Source organism: Suillus discolor (assembly GCF_016758755.1).
Source record: "Suillus discolor strain FC423 chromosome Unknown F5147scaffold_77, whole genome shotgun sequence".
NCBI lineage: Eukaryota > Fungi > Basidiomycota > Agaricomycetes > Boletales > Suillaceae > Suillus > Suillus discolor.
In genome coordinates this window covers 93,812-116,257 of record NW_024541324.1, presented here as the reverse complement: position 1 = coordinate 116,257, position 22,446 = coordinate 93,812, and the positions used below count along the sequence as shown (strand labels likewise).

At 48.9% G+C, this 22,446-nt stretch overlaps 7 protein-coding genes across 7 annotated transcripts; 3 read left to right on the top strand and 4 right to left on the bottom strand.

Moving 5' to 3' along the window:
- The first annotated feature begins 877 nt into the window (after positions 1 to 877).
- Positions 878 to 3,133, top strand: F5147DRAFT_719321 (MFS general substrate transporter). The gene is made up of 10 exons (XM_041438742.1): positions 878 to 930; positions 1,020 to 1,371; positions 1,507 to 1,694; positions 1,748 to 1,834; positions 1,885 to 1,929; positions 1,985 to 2,074; positions 2,128 to 2,508; positions 2,559 to 2,675; positions 2,730 to 2,870; positions 2,921 to 3,133. Exons 2-10 carry the CDS (start codon positions 1,195 to 1,197, stop codon positions 3,105 to 3,107), a joined length of 1,413 nt encoding a protein of 470 aa, XP_041287669.1. The 5' UTR covers positions 878 to 930; positions 1,020 to 1,194; the 3' UTR covers positions 3,108 to 3,133.
- Positions 3,134 to 4,013: 880 nt separating this feature from the next.
- Positions 4,014 to 5,059, bottom strand: F5147DRAFT_778882 (uncharacterized protein; the record flags this gene model as incomplete). Its single annotated transcript, XM_041442203.1, has 6 exons — positions 4,014 to 4,118; positions 4,169 to 4,333; positions 4,376 to 4,570; positions 4,625 to 4,686; positions 4,739 to 4,822; positions 4,867 to 5,059. The coding sequence occupies 6 exons, from the start codon at positions 5,057 to 5,059 to the stop codon at positions 4,014 to 4,016; spliced, it is 804 nt and encodes a 267-aa protein (XP_041287668.1).
- Positions 5,060 to 5,804: 745 nt separating this feature from the next.
- F5147DRAFT_719297 (uncharacterized protein) lies at positions 5,805 to 6,754 on the bottom strand. The gene is made up of 5 exons (XM_041438741.1): positions 6,689 to 6,754; positions 6,354 to 6,640; positions 6,080 to 6,241; positions 6,011 to 6,027; positions 5,805 to 5,960 (listed from the first exon to the last, which is right to left on the bottom strand). Exons 2-3 carry the CDS (start codon positions 6,590 to 6,592, stop codon positions 6,226 to 6,228), a joined length of 255 nt encoding a protein of 84 aa, XP_041287667.1. The 5' UTR covers positions 6,593 to 6,640; positions 6,689 to 6,754; the 3' UTR covers positions 5,805 to 5,960; positions 6,011 to 6,027; positions 6,080 to 6,225.
- A 592-nt stretch (positions 6,755 to 7,346) lies between these two features.
- F5147DRAFT_819686 (CHAT domain-containing protein) lies at positions 7,347 to 12,118 on the top strand (the record flags this gene model as incomplete). The annotated part of the gene is made up of 5 exons (XM_041443651.1): positions 7,347 to 7,497; positions 8,451 to 8,601; positions 8,657 to 8,796; positions 8,844 to 8,941; positions 8,997 to 12,118. 5 exons carry the CDS (start codon positions 7,347 to 7,349, stop codon positions 11,946 to 11,948), a joined length of 3,492 nt encoding a protein of 1,163 aa, XP_041287666.1. The 3' UTR covers positions 11,949 to 12,118.
- An 837-nt stretch (positions 12,119 to 12,955) lies between these two features.
- F5147DRAFT_406033 (uncharacterized protein) lies at positions 12,956 to 13,667 on the bottom strand. The gene is made up of 3 exons (XM_041429637.1): positions 13,558 to 13,667; positions 13,171 to 13,507; positions 12,956 to 13,118 (listed from the first exon to the last, which is right to left on the bottom strand). Exons 1-3 carry the CDS (start codon positions 13,564 to 13,566, stop codon positions 13,105 to 13,107), a joined length of 360 nt encoding a protein of 119 aa, XP_041287665.1. The 5' UTR covers positions 13,567 to 13,667; the 3' UTR covers positions 12,956 to 13,104.
- F5147DRAFT_819676 (uncharacterized protein) lies at positions 13,521 to 14,674 on the bottom strand (the record flags this gene model as incomplete). The annotated part of the gene is made up of 4 exons (XM_041443650.1): positions 13,521 to 14,090; positions 14,143 to 14,226; positions 14,288 to 14,434; positions 14,635 to 14,674. The coding sequence occupies 4 exons, from the start codon at positions 14,672 to 14,674 to the stop codon at positions 13,807 to 13,809; spliced, it is 555 nt and encodes a 184-aa protein (XP_041287664.1). The 3' UTR covers positions 13,521 to 13,806.
- Positions 14,675 to 15,756: 1,082 nt separating this feature from the next.
- Positions 15,757 to 19,787, top strand: F5147DRAFT_819664 (CHAT domain-containing protein; the record flags this gene model as incomplete). The annotated part of the gene is made up of 6 exons (XM_041443649.1): positions 15,757 to 15,787; positions 15,863 to 16,271; positions 16,327 to 16,466; positions 16,514 to 16,611; positions 16,667 to 16,876; positions 16,937 to 19,787. The coding sequence occupies 6 exons, from the start codon at positions 15,757 to 15,759 to the stop codon at positions 19,619 to 19,621; spliced, it is 3,573 nt and encodes a 1,190-aa protein (XP_041287663.1). The 3' UTR covers positions 19,622 to 19,787.
- Between the last annotated feature and the right edge of the window lie 2,659 nt (positions 19,788 to 22,446).

Genomic DNA, 22,446 nt, shown 5'->3' with positions numbered 1-22,446 from the left:
ATCCTCCGACCTACGACATCGATAGGTCTTCCATCGGACAAAGTTGTGATCCCCTGTGACGGGAGAGGGCAGGATATGTTGAGATGCGACCCTGAGAAGAAAAACACATATGAACGTATCTTTCCCTGTAGCCGGACGAAAACCATTAGCCGGGGCACTGACGGTCCCTGGCGCTCCCATGAGTCGAAAACATATACAGGCAGGCATATTGTAGCTAATATAAAACTGAAGGCGAAACCGATATACGTAGAGGAGAGCGGCGCGACCCTTACTCGGATGTGGGAAGCTGGTGGGGAGGAAGAAAGGTGAGGTCGTAGCTTGCAATGATATATTTGGGCTTCGCGAGACAAAGGCTGCGCTCAGTGATGCGTTTGCGATGCGCAGTTTGCACTTTACATTGCAAAGGTAATGTGGAAGAGATAAGAAAGGAACACATACTGACACATTACTAACTTAGTACGGTAATTCACACCTCAACATATCCTGCCCTCTCCCGTCACAGTCAGTTTTCACTGAGTGTGATCAACCAGACATGTGCGTTGTAGAGCTTCACTTCTAGAAAAATTTAAAATTGCAGGCAAACTCCGCTACAAACACGTAAAACTCTCAGCCACGGACAAAGGAGATATACATTGCGGTGAGAGTAGGCACTTGTATACTATGCATACGCTTGTCAGGTACTAAGTCGAATCAAAAGAATGCTATCCCAGAGCCTCATGTCACGGTGCTGTTCCGAACCCGAGTCGGATCAATTGAACAATTCAGACAAGTTCGACAAGCTGCCGCAGGATTTGACTGACTAACCTAACTCCCAGCCTGACCTACCATTGAATAGAACGGAATGATTGGTTATTGTGTATACTATCATTCTACGAGACGGAATCCAATCGGACCGTGTGGGCAGAACATTGCTGTTATTTGTTCAGGCTTCCTACAATCACTCATGACGACAGTCCGTACTCCACGTGCACCCCCAAGGCGGTACCAACAGACTAATCGAGCTTCCTATCAACTTCCTACTATCACTCATGACGACAGTCCGGTACTCCACATGCACCCCCATTGGAGGCGCATCAGCCCTTTTTTTGGTACCAACAGACTAATCCGATATGAAATTCGCTTGTGTGTCACAATCTATAAGGCACACCGAACCGTTGAGGCCATCCCTCAGACCCCACTATTATCACCCCATTTATGGCACCTCCTGACACTGCACCGATCTCGCCCTCGAAGGAGCATGTTGAGTGCAAAGAACTCGATGTCGACGTAGAATTCGGTGATATAGAGGCACGAAACAAGCTAGAGCGCAGGTTGTTATTGAAACTCGACCTGCACATGTCAATGCTGGTCCTCATCTTTATCCTCAATTTTGTGAGTAACCTCACATCAAGGCACCTGATATATTTCTCATTCTTGTACTAGATCGATCGAAACAACGCTAGGTATGCCCTTGTCGTGAATCGCTGATGCATCATTCACAACAGATTAAGTGCGGCACGCACACAGCTCACCGCCGACCTCCATCTCGAGGGTACACAATATGCGACATTGTTGTCTATCCTCTATGTCGGATATATTATTATGCAGGTCCCCTCCAATATGTTTCTCAATTACATCGGAAAGCCGTCGCTTTATCTGCCTGCTTGTATGGTAATTTGGGGAGTCATATCGGCGCTGACTGGAATTACTACAAAGTATGACCGATCATTGATGTCTGACAGATGACCGACCATACTCCTCATAATAGTTTCGTTGGAGCGCTCCTAACGCGATTCTTTCTTGGCTTCATAGAAGCAGCTTTTCTCCCGGGCGCCGTGTTCTTGATTTCGAAGTGGTTCGTTGATCATCGAGTATTCAGCTGAAGTCCTGAAATTCAATGTACAGGTACAAGAGAACAGAGATAGGTTCCAGATTAGCCATCCTATATTGGTAAGGGTACTACTATGCTGGTGGATATATCTATTCATTGACAGCACCATTACAGCGGAAACATGATCAGTAACGCCTTCGGAGCTCTCATTGCATCAGGTATTCTTGCTAACATGGACGGCGTCCGTGGACAAGCCGCATGGAGGTAATTCAATCCAGTTGATTTGTCAAAGGACTCTGTTGAATTTCATTTATAAGGTGGCTTTTCTATATCGAAGGAAGTCTGACTGTCACCGTTGCGATAATGGCTGTCTTTGTTTTGCCGGACTTTCCAACGACAACAAAGTGGCTTACTGATGACGAGCGCCGGCTTGCACTGAAGCGTATGGAGGAGGATGTTGGTGTCGGAGACCAGTTAGAAACTGAGAACGGTGGCTTCGGTTACGGCTTTTACCTCGCCATCCCCGACTGGAAGGTGTGGTGGATCGCAATACTTTTGATTGCTCAGGTTATAGCGTTATCCTTCACTGGCTATTTCCCTACTCTGACCGCAACACTTGGCTATAACCCAACGGCATCGCTGCTCCTCGTTGCGCCTCCTTGGATATATGCTGCCATTTTCACATTCGTGTGGACCAGGTAAGCTGGGATACCGAACAATCTAGGAACTGGTCTGAAGACCTCCTCAGACACTCTGATAAAACACAAGAAAGGTTCTTTCACATGAGCATTTCGAACCTCATTGGCATAATTGGGTCCCTCATTTCGATATGTACCATGAACACTGCAGCCCGATACTTCTCTCTGTATGCACATAATCTAAATTTCGGACATCTCGCTGATAGTGACCCCCTCAACAGCTTCCTCATGGCGCAGTCCAATTCAGCAAGTGTCTTGATGACCACGTGGGAGAGTAACATATTTGCGCGACCGCCGTCAAAGCGCGCAGTATGTTTTTCGCTTATCAATGCAGTTCAGCAACTAGGCAGCATCTCAGGGTCGTGAGTAGTTTAATCGATTATTAAAATTTCATTGACGAAATAGATGGCAGGTACGCTTGGCCAAGTAATTGGGGCCCTACCTATCGATATTCTTATACCATTGTGATCGCCTGTAACGTTACCGCGATTACGATGACTGAGATTCTCAGACAGCATCTGAAGACATTGAACAAGAAGCTGGAGAGAGAAGAGCAGGAGCAAGGGGTCGAAGAAAAAGGATTCCGCTACGTTCTCTGAACGATGGCTTGGTGACTTACGGGTTTTGGTCTGTGTGAAGTAGAGATATCCGAGGGACAATGGTCAGTGGTAGCGAAGAGGACCATAGTCTTCATTTGATTGATGTCTGATCTGATGGATACCGTTGGAGCAAAGAACGTTCCGTTGAACCCGGTTCCAAGATAGTGCGTCGTTATCTCCCTGTCGACGAACTGATTCAAATTAGTCGACGTGGTCGAGTCGGTGGAGCAAATTACGTACTTACCTCGTAGTTGACCCAGTCCCCTTGACTTGACTCACGACATTTTGAAGGCCTGTCGTCTAGCAGCCGAGTAAGCCCTCTCCTCCCAAGTTCCGTTCAACGATGAATGTGAATGATGGGTATTTCAACATCACGTTGCAGGGCCTGGTGTGCCCTACGATCAAGATTGATGTTATTGTTTTGCACAAAACGGCCTCGCGAGATAAACCTGTTCAAGTTGGGGTAGTCATACCACATGAATGAGTCGACAGAGCCTATTCGTCGTCCCTGTTTGCCGCAAACATCATAGTTTCTCAGAGAAACAGAAATATGAGTGAAAGTTCATGGACCGGTAACCAGTTTGCCTGGGTGGATTTGGAGATGTTTGATTCTTGTCAAAATGCAAAGGTATGCTGCTGCTACGGTAATCGCAATGTAGTGGTCAAGTTGTGATCAACCAGACATGTGCAAGCTTGGTGAGCTTCGGTCCTGGTTGAGAAAAATTTGGAATTTAGAGCCGCTTCAAAGCTCAGTTCATCAAAATCGCCGTCGCCGTCTTTGATGGTCGCCTCGCAGTCTATATTGCTGGGCTCGACGAAATTAGGGGCCCGTGCTGGTCGCTGCACGTCTTGAGTTGGCAACGACCTAATCAAACGATAAATTGAAACTCGAAACCAAAAACAGACTCAGGTTTTACGGATGACTTTGAGAACTTTCAAAATGGGACGGTGGTGCCGAGAGGATAGTGAAAGGATTGGACTCAAAAACCTTGTCGAATTATAAACGCGGATCTGTGAAAGATGAAGTCAACAGTGCTTCCAATAACATTTGAATACTATACCAAAGCCGTGTGAGCGTCCTGCACAGTGAGGGTGGCATCCTTGATTCGATAGCGGAATAGGTGCAACAAAACATCTGCGCCGTAAAATGCAAGGGGAGGGAATATCCACGGCCGCACAACGTATGGTAGCATATAGTGACAAAGAATGCCACGTATGTCAAAACGCTTCAGAAAAGGTTAGCTGTGATGTGGCGCGATCCAACAAACCTTACCGAACGACGAAGAAACAGTCTCCTGACTGGTCTCAAAGATGTAAGGACGATGATGGAGAGGAGGGCCAACGAAGCCACTCACAAAGTCTCTTTCTGCGGACCAATAATTGCAAATCCATACTGCAGATGATTGCGAACCCACAGGGACCCATGAATGCATCCGTCGAGGAACATGGCTCTTCCCGCCATCCTATGCATGAAGTTGAGTTTCTCGTAGCCATTCCCTGGTCATAAAAATAAGGACAGAATTGAGTTTTTTTGTTGCGAACAAAAAGACGACCGGAAACTGTGCGAGAGCGAGAAATCCTAAGTGACCCAAATAAGTTCCTCTCGTGCGTGAACGGATTGACTAACTCACCCGCTCTGTTCGGATTAGAAATAAGAGGTGCATCCTTTATGATGCAGACGAGTACAGCCGCGAGGTACGCCAATAAAACTATAACTAAATATTACAATGTGTCAGTTTTTCCTGTCAGTAACAAACACCCTCGATGCGCACTTTGTCCGAGATCGAGCCCGAGATTCGGAGGAGACCAATACGTCCGTGAGATAAGAGCCTAAGCTCCAACCAACCTACGATGTCTTCGACGGATAGGCGGTGGCTCCTTGCCGTCGGAATTGGCGGACTGATGTCCACTGGTCTCTGAGATTCCAGCAATTCACTTAAGGGAATGCCCATGTCTCAGATCAAGGATTAAACTCGGAACAGAGACAGCCACAGCCAGAGTCAAGCCAGAGCACCAAATTATAGTGAATTTAATTTGCCGCGGCCATTTAGGATCTTCGACGTATGAGTTGCAGCAATTCATGCATGCGTTTCAGTGTGCAAGATTGGAGTTGTCAGACGTACTTGTAAATCTGAAAGCTACTGGGAACAACTGTAGCAGCCATATTGTCGGGCTAGTTCGGAGGTAGCAGCCCAGTCGAGACTCGATAACCAGTGCGCACTGCGGATTGAGATGATTAATAAGTCAAAATCACATGTTACAATTTCATACCTGAGTCAATTGAAGACTGACTGACAGTGACTGTGATGGTAAGGTGCACTGCATTTGCGTGATGCTATGCTATAGAACGATTGCCATCATCAAAAGAAGCCGGGTCTGAGATTTGAACGACCATATGCAAGGGAAAGCGGTAAGAAATACCGTGAGAACGATATACCGGTAGCTATCTATCGGGATCTTAATCTCACGGTGTTGGATATCAAATACCGCTTGCTGGTATCGGAATAAATGTGCTCCAGGTAGTCGACCAGCTGGTCGAAGTCTTCTGGCGAACGGGAATCACATGTCCCTAAATGCTGGCTATTCCACAAATCGGCGGGGTCCCGAGATACTTTGGCAGCAGTGAGTCGTGAGCATGAAGCGCAGTGCATATTGCAGGGCATACAACAGCTCCCAGGGAGGTTTTGTTCGGCCCAGGATGACCTCATTCGTGAGTAAATCTCCCTGCCCACGTCCAGGTTCCGCACGGCGTGCAATGAAGGATTATAGTAACTTTTGGCAGACTCGAGCACCAGACAAATGACCTGGATGAAGTTCCATGCCCAACTCGGTGCGACGCATGTGTTGTCATCGCTGAGATGATAGATCACCTTCATACCAGAATTCAGCAAAATTAATCTTACTGTCAATGCGCAACATGCTTAACATCGTCAATGTTGGTGTCTGAAATGGACAAGCAGGAGATATCAAACCTGTCAGGAAATATAACAGAAATCCGAAGACCGTCGTTGCGATGAGCTTCCCTCGTTCCTCCTCCGAGCCGTGGCCATATCTGTTCGACTTATACTACCCGTGGAAGAGAGATACTTACATCTCTGGCGGCAGCTCCTGTACGAGGCTAGAACGGAGTGAATCTCAGCGTAATGTTAGGACAACGCTAGATGTATTCAGTACCTAGAACGGAGTGAATCTAGATAGTACATGAGTCAATATGAGGGTGTGCGTGAGCTGCTAAGTGTTACTCACCTCGGCGTAATGTTAGGACAATGCTGAGGTGAGACGACGCGAACGGCGCTACTGATATACGAACATGGCGAATCTGTGGCTGAGTGTCGAAGGTGAAACTGTACAGTACGTAGCACGTGGTCGAAGGAGATAACGAATGACAAGACACTGGTAGCTACCGGTGGCAGAGGTGCCGGTACAAGAAACGGACGTACGATTACCAAACATAGTACTACGTGCAAGAAGCGGACGGACGTCATACCGTGACACCCAACAGCTCCGCCAAAGGTTCAATATTTATCTTCTCCCTGTCTTGCTGTTAGACGGGTGAAAAATTCCAGGAAGCTGAAACTTACCCTTCAATGGGTCCTACGGAGTCAATTTGCGGGGGAGGCTGCTCAGTGTTGTGAGTGAGTTGATTCTCAGCGTCGTCGGTGCCTGATGCAGATGGCCTTGTGAAGTTACACCTATATTTAGATCCCAAGTAAAGCTAGCGAAATTGGGAAGGGTCGGAGGTGAGCAGACAGAGCAGAGTGGTGGTACACAGAAAATCGGTTAGGCGGCTACGAACATGATGAATACCTGCTTGCGAGCGTTGACACCGAGAGTGCTTGTGTTGGATGGGAAGCTTAAAAGGACGAGGACGAAACAAATGAGTGGTAAATATTGTAGCGGCATCTAAACGACATTCTTGCGGTGCACGGTGTCCTGATGTTGCGCTTACTTATTATGGGCAATGTGACAGTGACAACGACGTTGCAATTTGATGGACCATGGACCATCTCGACACCCAAGTTCCTTGTGCCTCTGCACGTCTATCTTACGGTTCTCTCTATGGACATTGGAGTCCGAATATAGATCATAATTGGTTTTAACTAAGCCAACCAACTCTTCGTACTACTTGATGCAGTTCAAGAGGGACGTAGCGCACGAGGATTTACGCTTGGTAAAGTAGCTGTCCGCACCACCTCCATCATTCACATGATTGGAGTCCACGTCCATCTCCTACGAGATATGCCTCATATCTGGGGATTCCCTATTCACCCTGTTCCTTTCACCATTGACTCGACAGTCACTCTGCACTTCGTTCCATTGACACCTCCCTCACCTCGAATACAACCCCTCCCTCTCGTCGAAGCTCCACATTCAGATGTTTACCGCAATGGTTCGCTCCTGTAACCTCTGCCATTTTGCAGCCTCAAGCCGCACTAATGTCAATAACCATGTCCTTGGCCAAAGTATGGTCCCGTCACCTTCAAGGCTTCCCTACACTATGGACCTGCCAGCCTATTCATGCAGTGCCACCTATAAGAGATATTCCTTTTCCGCAGGGTTCGGTTTGTTACATTCCATCTCTCGACGGCAACTCGGCGGTGAGTGAATCCGGTAGCGGTCACAGCTTCCTCAATACTTCGTTCGTGAATCATCGATGCATCTTTCGCCGAACGAGGATACAATTGGTTGTATTCTCGCCTTATTCTTTCTTACCAGGCAACATCATCCTTCCCCCATGGCACTTTCAGCTCAATTGGACCAATCATTCGTCATTTCTTTGCGCGCCGTTTTCAGCGATATAGACATTTTTTTGCCTTTGTCATTACCTCACAAAATATACTCAATTCTACATTTTACCTTTGCGTGCTAACTGAGTAGTACGATACAAGTCCAGGAGCAGCAATCATTCTAAGACTCGCACGTCCCTTTCAACGTTGGCAGACCACTTTCGCCGCAAACTGTTCATGCCATTCTCAACTTTAGCACAGATTCTTCTACTAATCCTGGCCGGTGATGTCCTTTCCCAGCGCCTGTGCAATCATACCAGCGTCTATCGTGCCGAACATCCACCGACAATATGGAAATACACGTGCAGCGTGGCCTGAATGTTAGCGCTCAATCTCCCTCTCAGCTGAACCTCTATCCACAGTCCCCATATCCTTACCCCCGTCCTCCCTTCTCACTGATTCCTTCCACGCCACTCAGCCCGTCTTCAAACCTCATCAATTTGCTCCATCGCAACATCATGCCCGGTAGCTCAGAAAGCCGGTATATCAGACTTGAAGGCGAGTTCCTCAACATTACCTTCGCATCAGTGTCATGATCCTCACACTCTATCTACAGTCATCAGCGGAAAGAATCTTCAAGTCCCCTCTTGGCGCATTCCCGCTGGCATTTACGTGTCCATCAATGTCGACTCAAGGAGACGCTGGAAATCGGCCATCAGTGTCCTATCATCTGATGAATCTGTAGCGTGGGGGGATACCGTAACTCTGTAATGTCCATGGAGATCTTCTGACGTGATGCGAGAACTGATGATTGGTTTATAGACCATCAAATGCCTCGCCTGCATTGTCAATAGAGATCAGGGCATCCTATGAGCTTGGTCGAATGCTAGGCGGTGGAGAGGTCATTGGGGGACTTCAAATGTCGTGGGATGAGGTACTCGATCATGGAGATCACCCATTTGGTCGGTGATTCGCTTCTCATTCATGTGCATATACTAACATCTCGTAGATCTGTCTTTCCCAGCCGTGCGCGATGTCCAACCTTCCATCACACTGAAGGTTGCTGTTGTTGATGCTTGGGACGATCAAAATGGCGCACTGTTTGATGTGAGCGACCCCGGACTCTGTTCTGTTAGCTTTTCTGACGGATCGCCAACTATAGTCCCTCGTAGACTGCGAGATTGCTCGAGACGCAGATGCGGGCCACGCACAATTTGCCTCATACATGAAAAGCGAGAATGTCCCTGACTTGAACGATGCTATGGAGCACTTTCAGTTGGTTCTGAACCAGTGTCCGGTCAGCCATCCAGACCGCGCAACGGCTCTCACCAACCTTGCATGGGCTCGCCTTAAAGGCTACATCCGAAATGGTGACATTGATACTACCACTTCGCTCTTCCGCGACGCCCTTGCATTGCGTCCGCAGCACCATCCCGATCATCCCTTATCCCTATATAATCTCACAGAAGTGCTGACTTGGCGCCACTCCAGGAAAAGTACTGCTGCAGACATCTGCGAAGCTGCTAAACTCTATCATGAGCTACTGCCTCTCTGTCCGGAGGGCACGTACATTCGTAGCATCGCGGCAGGGGAAAGTGGTGTTGATTATGTGATCGACAGATGCAACGATATTCCAATAGACGCATCCGATGAAGGCATCCACCTTCGAAGAGTCGTCCTCGAGCTCTGTCCTCTGGGCCATCCACTTCGTCCCAGAACCCTCGACAAGCTTGCACAAGCAGTTGAAGCACGGTTTGATCAGCACGGCAGCATCGATGATCTTGACACGAGCATACAGCTTGGTCGTGAAGCCGTGTCTCTGTGTTCCGAGGGACATGCTGACCGTGATACCTACCTGAACAATTTGGCCTTTTCACTCGTATCCCGCTTTGATCACCAAGGAAATACTAATGATCTCAACGAAGCCATCTCTTTGTATGAAGCAGCGCTGCACCTGCGCCCTGTTGGGCACGAATCTCGTGATTTCTCATTGGACAACCTGGGGGGCGCTCTCGTCGACCGTTTCAAGAAACGAGGCGATATCGAAGACTTGACCCGAGCTATCAGCCTCTATCGCGAGGCCCTGACGTTGCGCCCACTTGAGCATCCACATCGTTGCACCACACTTAACAACCTTGCCCTCGCGCTCCAAAAGAGATATGATAAATCGCAAGTCAGCGAGGATCTCAACGAGGCCATTGATCTGTATCGAGAATCCCTTCGGTTACAGTGGCTTGACAATCCAAGGCGCCATAGAACTCTTTTAAATTTGAGCTCGTCGCTCTGCTCTCGTTTCACGCGAACTCGGAGGAATGAAGATGTTGAGGAGGCCATTGCTCTTTGCCAAGAATCATTGGCGGCTCTGTCTTCACTACACCCGGACAGGTATTGCAGCTACATGTGGCTGCAGGAGGCCTATTTGTCTCGTTACCGGATTCTACACGACCCTGCTGATTTGTCTCTTGCAGTGGAGAACTTCAGACTCGCATCAAGACATTCTACTCAAGGGTTCCCACAACGCATCATTATCGCATTCAATTGGACAGTTGCAACTGAGCGGCATGGTCATGAATCCGCGCTGGAAGCCTACTTGACATTTTTTGAACTTCTGGATGCTCATCTGACAACACGGTCTTCGGCAACTTCACGGCGCGAAGCTGCCGCTGCCTTCCATCCCGCCAGAACACTCCCAGCAGATGCAGCGTCATGTGCCATTCGCTGTGACAATCTTCCACATGCAGTTGAGCTTGTGGAGCAGGGTCGTGGCCAGCAATGGTCGCTGGCCTCCCGTCTCAGGACTCCAGTTGAAGACCTTGAGTCAGCGAATCCGGCACTGGCGCACAATTATTTGGAGCTGAGAAAACTCGTTTCCAGTGCGGCCCAAAGTTCTGCAACAATCGCCGACAGAGCTGCTGCTGATCAGGCAGCAATGGAGTACAGGAGACTTACGAGGCAATGGGAAGCTGCGGTTGCTGAGATACGTGATCTTCCGGCGTTTTCACGGTTCCTACTCCCACCTCTGTATGCAGACCTGCAAGCGGCAGCGCGCCAAGGCCCGGTCATCATCCTCATTGCGAGCCAATACTCATGCAGCGCCATCATCGTCCCGACGTCAGGAGACCCCCATCATGTTCCCTTGCCATCTGTCACTCTCGCAGATCTGACCAATCTCAAGGACCGCATTGCCAGGGCAATACGACACGCATCTACCCTGGCCCCAAAAGTGCCGCGAAACGATCTAATAGTCCTCTTGCGGACAGTATGGGATGAGATCATGCTACCCATCGTCAACGTCCTCCGGCATAATCTGAAACTAAAATACTGTCGAATCTGGCTGTGTCCAACTGCAGCTTTCACATCTATTCCTCTCCACGCAGCTCACCCGTTTCGAACCGACCCAGATGGCTCTAGGGAGAAATGCCTGGAGGATCTCTACATCTGCTCTTACACCCCGACACTTTCGGCTCTGGTCAGATCTAGACAGATGATGAAGAAGCGCGTCACTCCATCCTTCGCGACAATCGGACAGGGTCAACCGGGTGCAGGAAAAGGCAAGGCGCTCTTGGCCGTCGACAGCGAGCTCGAGCTTGTCCATAAGCTCGTCCCTGCGACGGCCAAACGTACTACTATTTCTGGCGACGCAGCCACACGAGCGGGTGCGCTCGAAGCTTTGCAAGAGAACACCTGGGTGCACCTAGCTTGTCATGGCAAGCAGGACCCAAAGCAGCCTTACAATTCACATTTCGTCATGAGAGACGAAGATCTGACGCTTCTCGATATCATGGAGAGAGATATTCCACACGCCGAGTTCGCGTTCTTATCAGCGTGTCATACCGCCGTCGGGGATGAGGAGACACCCGACGAAGTAATTCACCTCGCAGCTGGTCTTCAGTTTTCGGGGTTCAAGAGCGTGATTGGGACGCTGTGGCAGGTCGACGACTCTGTCGCACAACATGTCGTCAAAGCCTTCTATGAGAACATGTTCAAAGATTTGAAGGATGAAGGTGTGATGGACTGTACGAAGGCAGCCTGGGCACTGAACCGTGCCACGCACGCCGTGAAAACGCAAGTGCCGCTGGAGCAGAGGATGGTTTTCGTTCATATTGGTGTGTAGTTCTACGTCGTATTACTGTCGTGTGTTGCATATTCACAAGTTGTTGATTTGCGATCCTCTTCCATCCTGTTGTATAAATGACCAGGCCTGATATATATTTGCATTCCAGCTATCTCGTTTCGTATACTCTCTTGTATTTTTGTCGACTAGAATGTTCACCAAAGTTCCTGTGTACTCAGCTCGTTTGCAGTCTTATCCTCTGCTCCAGTACTTAGTACTTAGGAGCCAGGCCTGTTAAGCGGACTCTTGCCTTGCAGTCGTACTTCAAGTGGTCAAGACCTTCTGCAATGAAATCTCGATCAACCAATGCCAAGTTAGAAGCAAGGCCCATCCACCTCGATGTGCGCACCCGTCGAAGTCAGTAGTTTCTTCAACCCTGGATGACTGCTTTGACTCATCTCCGTGCACTACTTACTACATCCGCTCCGACATTAGTGCCAAGTTGAATCTTCCAACAAGGCGTGCACTTAGTATATGACGACATTCAAGATTCGGTCAGCACTCGTGACTTATTATTGAAGTTACTCGTACTTGTTGAAGGGTTCGGTGATCTGCCAGTACCTCCTCGATCGACTCGTCCTCAAGCCTACCTCTGGGTCCCGTCAACGTTATAACGCATTTGATTTTTCTCGGCGATAAAGGCATTCACTGGCGGATGGTCACTTCTTTCAGGCTTTCTGGGACATCCTGCAGTTGGTGCGCATGCAGGAATGGCTGTCAGTGCGCCAGATGGATAGATTCGAGACAGTGAGATTAGCCTAGGAGCGAGGGTACGCGTCCTGTTATTTATGTCTGCATTTCAGGACTAGTGTGCAGAATCAGAACTGTAGACATACTTGTAAATTTGAAAGGTAGCCATAGTATTGGGGACGTAACGGCCAAGTCGAGACTCTACGCACCGGCAGACTGCGCATTGAAGATAAGTCAAAATCACTTCATACCTGAGCTATAGATGGCGGTTTTGGGAGGTCGTATAAGTACTGGATTTGCTTTGTAACTTGAAAGATCGAGCCTATTTTCGGTTCCCCTCGAAACTCAACTTCGAACGCCCCTGATGGAGAGAGGTCACTTGCCCTCTGAACACAACCTCATTCTACTCTACTGCTCTTGCACCAGGTGAACTTGATTCTCGTCGTTCGTTCCTCCTGACTGCGGCCTAGTTTAACACACCTGCCGATGATGTCATCCAGCAGACCAAGAGTGAATATGACCCCAGACCTGCCGGCTACAAGAAACACGCTTTCGTACAGACCCAGATCGATACTCGACCCTCTATAAGGACCATCCAGCATGACTTGAACGAAAGCACCCGAGTCGCCCTCAGACTTCTCATTGATTTTTAAATGTTCTTGTTGCTGTCGGGAGTTATTCAATGCCCGCGTCCAGTCTCCATCGCTTCGTGCCGCGAGAAGGAACCCAGGTGAGGAGAGGCAAGAATGGGACGGTGGTGCCGAGAGGATAGTGAAGGGATGGGATTCAAAAACTCTGTCGGAGAAGAAAACGCGCAATCTGACATGCTGGCCAGCAAGCCAGCCATCGTTGCAATTATGAACGCGGATCTGTGAAAGATGAAGTCAACAGTGCGTCCAATAACATTCGAATACTATACCAATGTCATGTGAGCGTCCTGCACAGTGAGGGTGGCATCCTTGATTCGATAGCAGAATAGGCGTCATAAAACATCTGCGCCGTAAAATGCAAGGGGAGGGAATATCCACGGCGATACAAACAAGGTATGGTAGCATATGGTGACAAAGAATGCCACGTATGTCAAAACGTTTCAAGAAATGTTAGCTGTGGTGCGACGTGAGGCAACAAACCTTACTGGACGACGAAGAAACACGTATAAAACAGTCTCCTAACTGGCCTCAAAGACGTAAAGACGATGATGCAGAGGAGGGCCAGCGAAGCCACTCCCGAAGTCTCTTTCTGCGGACCAAGAATTGCAAGTCCATACTGCAGATGATTGCGAATCCACAGGGACCCATGAATGCATCCACCCGAAGAACATGGCTCTTCCCGCCATCCTATGCATGAAGTTGAGTTTCTCGTAGCCATTCCCTGGTCCTAACAGTGAGGACAGAATTGTGTTTTTTGTTGCGAACAAAAAGACGACCGGAAACTGTGCGAGAGCGATAAATCCTACGTGGCTCAAATAAGTTTCTCTCGTGCGTTAACGGGTTGACTGACTCACCAGCTCTGTTCGGATTAGAAATAAGAGGTGCATCCTTTACGATGCAGACGAGTACAGCTGCGAGGTACGCCGATAAGACTATGACTGAATATTACCGTGTGTTAGTATTTCCTATAAGTAATAACATAACACCCTCGATGCGCACTTTGTCCGAGATTGAGCTCGAGCTTCAGAGGAGACCAATACGTCAGCGAGATAAGAGCATTCCAAGCTCCAACTAACCTAGGACGTCTTCGACGGATAGGCGGTGGCTCCTTGTCATCGGAATGGGCAGACTGATATCCATTGGTCTCTGAGATTCCAGCGATTCACTTGAGGAAACATCCATATCTCAGACCAAGAATTAAACTAGGAACAGAGACAGCCACAGCCAGTGTCAAGCCAGAGCACCAAATTATGTGAATTTAATTTGCCATTTAGGATCTTCGATGTATGAGTTGCAGCAATTCATGCATGCGTTTCAGTGTGGAAGATTGGAGTTGTCAGACGTACTTGTAATCTGAAAGCTACTGGGAACAACTGGAGCAGCCATATTTTCGGGCTAGTTTAAAGTTAGGAGGTAGCGGCCCAGTTGAGACTCGATAACCAGTGCGCACTGCGGAAGGACCTGATGATTAGCAAGTCGAAATCACAGGTTACAATTTCATATACATACCTGGAGACTGTAATGGTAGGGTACCCTCGTGATGCTATCATGAAATTCTGAAGGACCATCATGAGTCATGTGCAAGGAAAGGGCTAGGAAACACCGTGAGAACGGGATGCGGCATATGCCGGCACGTTTGGACCACGACACCCAAGTTCGAATTCCTTGTGCCTCTCCACGTCTATCTTACGGTTCTCTCTATGGAGTCAGAATATAGATAATCGATCATCATTCATCTCTTCGTACTTGATGCAGTTCAAGGTGGACGCAGTGCACGACGATTTACGCTTGGTAAAGTAGCTGTCCGCACCGGCCGACCTCCATCATTCACATGATTGGAGTCCACGTCCATCTTCTACGAGATACGCTTCTGGTGATTCCCTCTTCACCCTGTTTCTTTCACCTTGTTCCATTGACATCACCCTTCCTCGAATACAATTCCTCCCTCTCGTCGAAGCTCCACATTCAGATGTTTACCTCAATGGTCCGCTCGGTCCCGTCACCTTCAAGGCTTCCATACATTATGGACCTGCCAGCCTATCCATGCAGTGCCACCTATAATATATATTCCTTTTCCGCTGGATCCGAGAGCGGTCACAGCTTCCTCAATACTTCGTTCGTCAATCATCGACCATCCTTCACCGAACGAGAATACAATTGGTTGCATTCTCGCCTTATTCTATCTTAGATCCTATTCCTCGCTGTAGGCAAGATCATCCTTCCCCCATGGCACTGTCAGCTCAATGGGACCAGTCGTATGTAATCATTCGTCTTTTCTTTGCGCACCGTTTTCAGTGATAAGTATAGAGATTTTTTGCCTTCGTCATTACCTCACAAAATATACTCAATTTTACATTTTGCCTTGGCGTGCTAACTGAGTACTAAGATACAAGTCCAGCAGCAGCAATCACGCTGATACTCGCATGTCCCTTTCAACGTTGGCAGGCCACTTTTGTTACAAAATTTTCATGCCATTATCTACTTTAGCAGATTCTTCTGGTCGGTAATTTCCATCCTCGGCGCTTGTGCGATCATACCAGCGTCTATCGTGCCGAACATCCACTGACAATATAGAAATACACGTGCAGCGTGACCTGAACCCTAGGCCTCAATCTCCCACTCAGCCGAACTCTATCTGCAGTCCCCATATCATTACCCCCATCTTCCCTTCCCATTCATCCGTCGTCCACCACTCTGCCCGTCCTCGATCCTCATCATTTTGCTCTATCGCAACATCATGGGTAGCTCAGAAAGCCGATATATCAGACTTGAAGGCGAGTCTCTCCATATTATCTTCGCATCTGTTTCGTGATTATCACACTCTATCTACAGTCATCAGCGGAAAGAATCTTCGAGTCCCCTCTTGGCGCATTCCCGCTGGCATTTATGTGTTCATCAATGTCGACTCGAAGAGATGCTGGAAATCGGCCATCAGTGTTTCATCATCTCATCAATCTGTAGCGTGGGGGGATACTGTAACTCTGTAAAGTCCATGGAGATCTTCTGACGTGATGCAAGAACTGATGATTGGTTTATAGACCATCAAATGCCTCGCCTGCATTGTCAATAGAGATCAGGGCATCCTATGAGCTTGGTCGGATGCTAGGCGGTGGAGAGGTCATCGGGAAACTTCAAATGTCGTGGGATGAGCTAATCAATCATGGAAATCACCCATTTGGTGAGTGATTCGCTTCTCATTCATGTGCATATACTAACGTCTCGTAGATCTGTTTTTCCCACCCGTGCGCGGTGTTCAACCTTCTATCACACTGCGGGTTGCTGTTGTACATGCTTGGGACGATCAAAATGGCGCACTGTTTGATGTGAGCGACCGCGGACTCTGTCCTGTTAGTTTTGCTGATGGAACGCCAACTATAGTCCCTCGTAGACTGCGAGATTGCTCGAGACGCAGATGCGGGCCACGCACAAATTGCCTCATACAAGAAAAGCAAAAATGTCTCTCACTTGATCTATGCTATGGAGCATTTTCAGTTGGTTCTGAACCAGTGTCCGGTCGGCCATCCAGACCGCGCAACGGCTCTCACCAACCTCGCGTCGGTTCTCCTTAAAGGCTACATCCGAAATGATGTGTAAGACATTGATACTACCACTTCCCTCTTCCGCGACGCCTTTACATTGCGTCCGCAGCCCCATCCCGATCATACCTTATCCCTATATAATCTCACCGAAGCGCTAAATTGCCGTCACGCCAAGAAAGGTACTGCTGGCGACATCCGCGAAGCCGCCCAACTGTATCATGAGCTACTGCCTCTCTGTCCAGAGGGCACGTACCTTCGTAGCATCGCAACAGGGGAAATTGGTGTTGATTATGTGATCGGCGGATGCAACAATCTTCCAAAAGACGCATCCGATGAAGGCATCCACCTTCGAAGAGTCGTCCTCGAGCTCTGTCCTGTGGGCCATCGACTTCGCCCTAGAACCCTTAACGAGCTTGCACGAGCAGTTCAAGCACGCTTTGATCAACACGGCAGCATCGATGATCTTGACACGAGCATACAGCTTGGTCGTGAAGCCGTGTCTCTGTGCCCCGAGGGACATGCTGACCGTGATACCTACCTGAACAACTTGGCCTTTTCACTCCTATTCCGCTTTAGGCACCAAGGCAATCCCAATGACCTTGATGAAACCATATCTTTGTACGAAGAAGCACTGCACCTGTGCCATATCGAGCACAAATCTCGTGATTGCTCATTGGGCAACCTAGGGAGCGCCTTGGTCGCTCGTTTCGAGAAACGCGGCGACATTGAAGACATGACCCGAGCCATCAACCTCTGTCGCGAGGCCCTGACGTTGCGCCCACCTGGGCATCCACATCGTGACACCACACTTAACAACCTTGCCCTCGCGCTCAAAACCAGATATAACAAATCGCATGTTAGCGAGGATCTTAATGAGGCCATTGATTGGTATCGCGATTCCCTTCGGTTACGGCTTGACGATCCAGAGCGCCATAGAACTCTTCACAATTTGAGCTCGGCGCTCTGCTCTCGTTTCACGCAAGCTCATAAGAATGAAGATGTTGAGGAGGCCATTTCTCTTTGCCAAGAATCATTGGCAGCTCTGTCTTCACTACACCCGGACAGGTTTTGCAGCTACATGAACCTGCAGGAGGCCTATTTGTCTCGTTACCGGATTCTACACGACCCTGCTGATTTGTCTCTTGCAGTGGAGAACTTCAGATTCGCATCAAGACATTCTACTGAAGGGTTCCCACAACGCATCATTGGCGCATTCAATTGGATAGTTGCAGCTGAGCAGCATGATCATGGATCCGTGCTGGAAGCGTACTTGACATTTTTTGAGCTTCTGGATGCTCATTTGGCAACGCGGTCTTCGCCAACTTCACGACGCGAAGCTGCTGCTGCCTTCAATGATATCAGAATGCTGCCTGTATATGCAGCATCGTGCGCTATTCGCTGTCACAATCTACCACATGCAGTTGAGCTTGTGGAGCAGGGCCGTGGCCAGCAATGGTCGCTGGCCTCCCGACTCAGGACGCCAGTTGAAGACCTTGAGTCAGCGCATCCGGCACTGGCGCACAATTATTTGGAGCTGAGCAACTTCATTTCCAGTGCGGCCCAGAGTTCTGCAACCATCACTGACAGAGCTGTTGCTGATCGGGCCGCAATAGAGTATAGGAGACTTACAAGGCAATGGGAAGCTGCGGTAGCTGAGATACGTGATCTTCGGGAGTTCTCGCGGTTCCTGCTCCCACCTTTGTATGCAGACCTGCAAGCGGCAGCGCGCCAGGGCCCGGTCATCATCCTCATTGCGAGTGAATACTCATGCAGCGCCATCATCGTCCCGACGTCAGGAGACCCCCGTCATGTTCCCTTGCCGTCTGTCACTCTCGCAGATCTGACCAATCTCAAGGACCGCGTCGCCAGGGCGATACGACACGCATCTACCCTGGGCCCAAAAGTGCCGCGAAACGATCTAATAGTCCTTTTGCGGACAATATGGAATGAAATCATGCTACCCATCATCAACGTCCTCCGGCATGACCTGAAACTAAAATACTGTCGAATCTGGCTGTGTCCAACTGCAGCCTTCACATCTATTCCTCTCCACGCAGCTCACCCGTTTCGAACCGACCCAGATGGCTCTAGGGCGCAATGCCTGGAGGATCTCTACATCTGCTCTTACACGCCCACACTTTCGGCTCTGGTCAGATCCAGACAGATGATGAAGAAGCGCGTCACTCCATCCTTCGCGACAATCGGACAGGGTCAACCGGGTGCAGGGAAAGGCAAGGCGCTCTTGGCCGTCGACAGCGAGCTCGAGCTTGTCCATAAGCTCGTCCCTGCGACGGCCAAACGTACTACTATTTCTGGCGACGCAGCCACACGAGCAGGTGCGCTCGAAGCTTTGGAGCAGAACACCTGGGTGCACCTAGCTTGTCATGGCAAGCAGGACCCAAAGCAGCCTTACAATTCGCATTTCGTCATGAGAGACGAAGATCTGACGCTGCTTGATATCATGGAGATAGATATTCCGAACGCCGAGTTCGCGTTCTTATCGGCGTGTCATACCGCCGTCGGGGATGAGGAGACACCCGACGAAGTAATTCACCTCGCAGCTGGTCTTCAGTTTTCGGGGTTCAAGAGCGTCATTGGGACGCTGTGGCAGGTCGACGACGCTGTTGCAAAACACGTCGTCAAAGCTTTCTATGAGAACATGTTCCCAGATTTAAAGGATGGAGGTGTGATGGACTGTACGAAGGCGGCCTGGGCACTGAACCGTGCCACGCACGCTGTGAAGACGACAGTTCCGCTGGAGCAGAGGATGGTTTTCGTTCATATCGGTGTGTAGCTCTAATACCTCGTATTGCTGTCGTGTGGTACATATTCACAAGTTGTTGATCTGGGATCTGTTGTGAAAATAACTCTGATACCATATTCTTGCGCTCCAGCTATCTTACTTTTGTATACTTGGTCATGTTTTAGTCGACTAGAATGTTCACTTAAGTTCTTGTGTACTCGACTTGTTCGCAGCCTCGTCTTATGCTTGAGCGCTGAAGACTTGAAGTTTAAAGTTAATTGTATGTGGCTGTGCCCCGAAGAGATGATGTCATCTTCGGTACTTCTGAAACTTCCGCTTATCCATGTCGCCGCCTTGCATATCCGCTAGCAGTCATGTTTTATTATACTCTTCTCGACTATTTTCACAACAACTGTCACTCAACAAGCCAAGTGAAGATTTACATTTCATCGATTTATCATTTTACCATGCTCCGTAACTTCATCAACAGTATTGTCAGCTCAGCGTTGAGTAACTTGAGTTGTGCAGAAAAGCTGCGTGATAAAAAAAAGGTAAGTCATTGAACTCTTGGTTGTCGCAAACTTCTCATCCTCGCTAGCTTGGTGTTCATGGCGATCTCCACAGTCGTCCGTGCGGGAGGACCGTGCTATCGGTCTCTCCTACACCCATTCCTACCCCAACTCATCACTTCTCAAACACCGACACACCTTTATCCTCGATTATAGATACAGAAGATGCTATTTGTCGTGGACAAATGCACTCTCGGATCGGAACACCCACTCTCGAAGGCATGCCCGATGAAATACAATGCCATATCCTCGGGTTTCTCTCATATAATGAAATTATACGATGCGCTTCGGTGAGTCATTTATTCATTCCTATCTTTCGAACTAATATACTGATCTGCCCTTCACAGACCTGCCTGACACTATACAACACAGTCAAATGCTCTGTTGAGCTACAGTACATCATCGAACTCGGTGCTCAACGGCTGGTCGAAGTACATCCGCGATCGCCTACTGCCTCTTTAGCAGACTGCTTGACCATCCTCAGAAAAAAGGCAAACGCATGGAACAATTTCAAGCCCATTGCTACGGATGCGTTTCGCGTCAAGACCTTGTTCGACTTGAACTCGGTCGTTCATCGAAACATCATATCCTGTACGCCGTCCGTGCATGTCGATGCTGCGTCCAACACTGTGGATATCAAGACCAACAGCACGTGTACCGCCAAAGTCGTGATGAATTCCAATCCGGTCCCTCATACGTACAGGTACATGGACGAGTCTCAAGATATCGAGGTTATCGTTACATTTCCGATCGATGTAGACTCTGATGGCTTCAAGTACCGAATATCCTTCCGTTCGATATCAACGGGGGAGGAACATCCTTTGTCTCGTGGATCTCGTGTAGTGGGAGGTAGAGCCACATGCAGCGAAGCTCAGTTCATCAAAATTGCTATCGCTGTCTTCGATGATCGCCTCGCAGTCTATATTGCCGGGCTCGACGAAAATAGGGGCCCGTGCTGGTCGCTGCACGTTTTGAGTTGGCAACGACCTGGTCAAGCTGATGTGGGTGTCTTCTTCTGTCTCTCGCTGTCGGTCTGATTGAGCATTTACCAGGACTTATGTGTGATCGGCGATGGAACTGAGTTGCTGGACATACGTTTTCTTGTGAAGGAGAAGCTTATAGCTCTTTCGACAGATGGTCATATACACCTCTACGACACTGAGGATCCATCAAAGGCGCCGCGGCTTCATGCAAGATTCATGATGCCCGTCCATGGCAAGTTGGGCGTATTCGATCACCCATCAAATTTTCATAGTGCCACAAGCTGTGCAGACCTCGCGGTACCAGTCGACCATTGGATCTGGGCAACAAACCCTGCAGATCGAGTCATATCAGTGACATGGGCCGATCCTTCGTCGATGTACATCGTATCTGCTCGCATATTTTTCATGGACGTTCCTTCGACATGGTTTGACGCGACGTCAGAAGATGGACGGTCAGTCAAATGGTCATCGTGGGGTCCACAAAACTCTCGTCTTGTCCCTGATGAAAGGTTCGGCATGCAAAGACGGTGCTTTTTTGGAGTGGGTGGATCTCGTGTTGTATGGGCTGGTCCTGTCGCGGGTCGAAGTGATTCGTCGTTCCAGTTGTACATGACTGATTTCAATCCCTCGGTTGTGGCGCGTGGTATCGGCCAGGTGGTTCGCGGACCTACGACATCGGTAGGTCTCCCATCGGACATGCAGGTGTCGACGTATCTCCCTTTCGTGGAGGTGGCTCATGATATAGCTTTCGATGCTCCTCTTTGGGATATCAAACTCGACGAGGAGACGATGGTGGTGTTCACCCGACCAACGATTGAGTCCGTGAGTGTATTTCTGTCTGTCTGGCTCACGAAGTTCACTCTCACTTCATGTATCAGGAGTGGAAAATGCAGGCCGACGTCTTTGAAATGTAGTTGTGGTCATAAGTGTTTACGAGAGAATGTTCACTTAATTTCTTTTTACTCGACTTGTTCGCAGCCTCGCCTTCTGCTTGAGTACTCGTAGATAGTGGGAGTCATGCCAGTCAAGCCTACCAGTCACGTCAAACCAGATATCCTTCAAGTTAAGCCTTTCTGCACCGTGGAATCTTAAGTGAGAGAATGGGAGTCACCAGTAATATATGGCAGCTGACAGGAAACAGAAAATCGGTGTTATTATAACATGCCAAGATATGCCAGACTCGGATATGTTCGACAATCGCACAAGCTGCCTAGTAAGTAGATACTTGAGCAGTGGAAGTAGTATTGAGGGAGGTCCTGACAATTTCTGCTCTACTAATAAATGTGACGGTCCATCGTCTCTTCGTAGTAAAATCTAGGTCGAA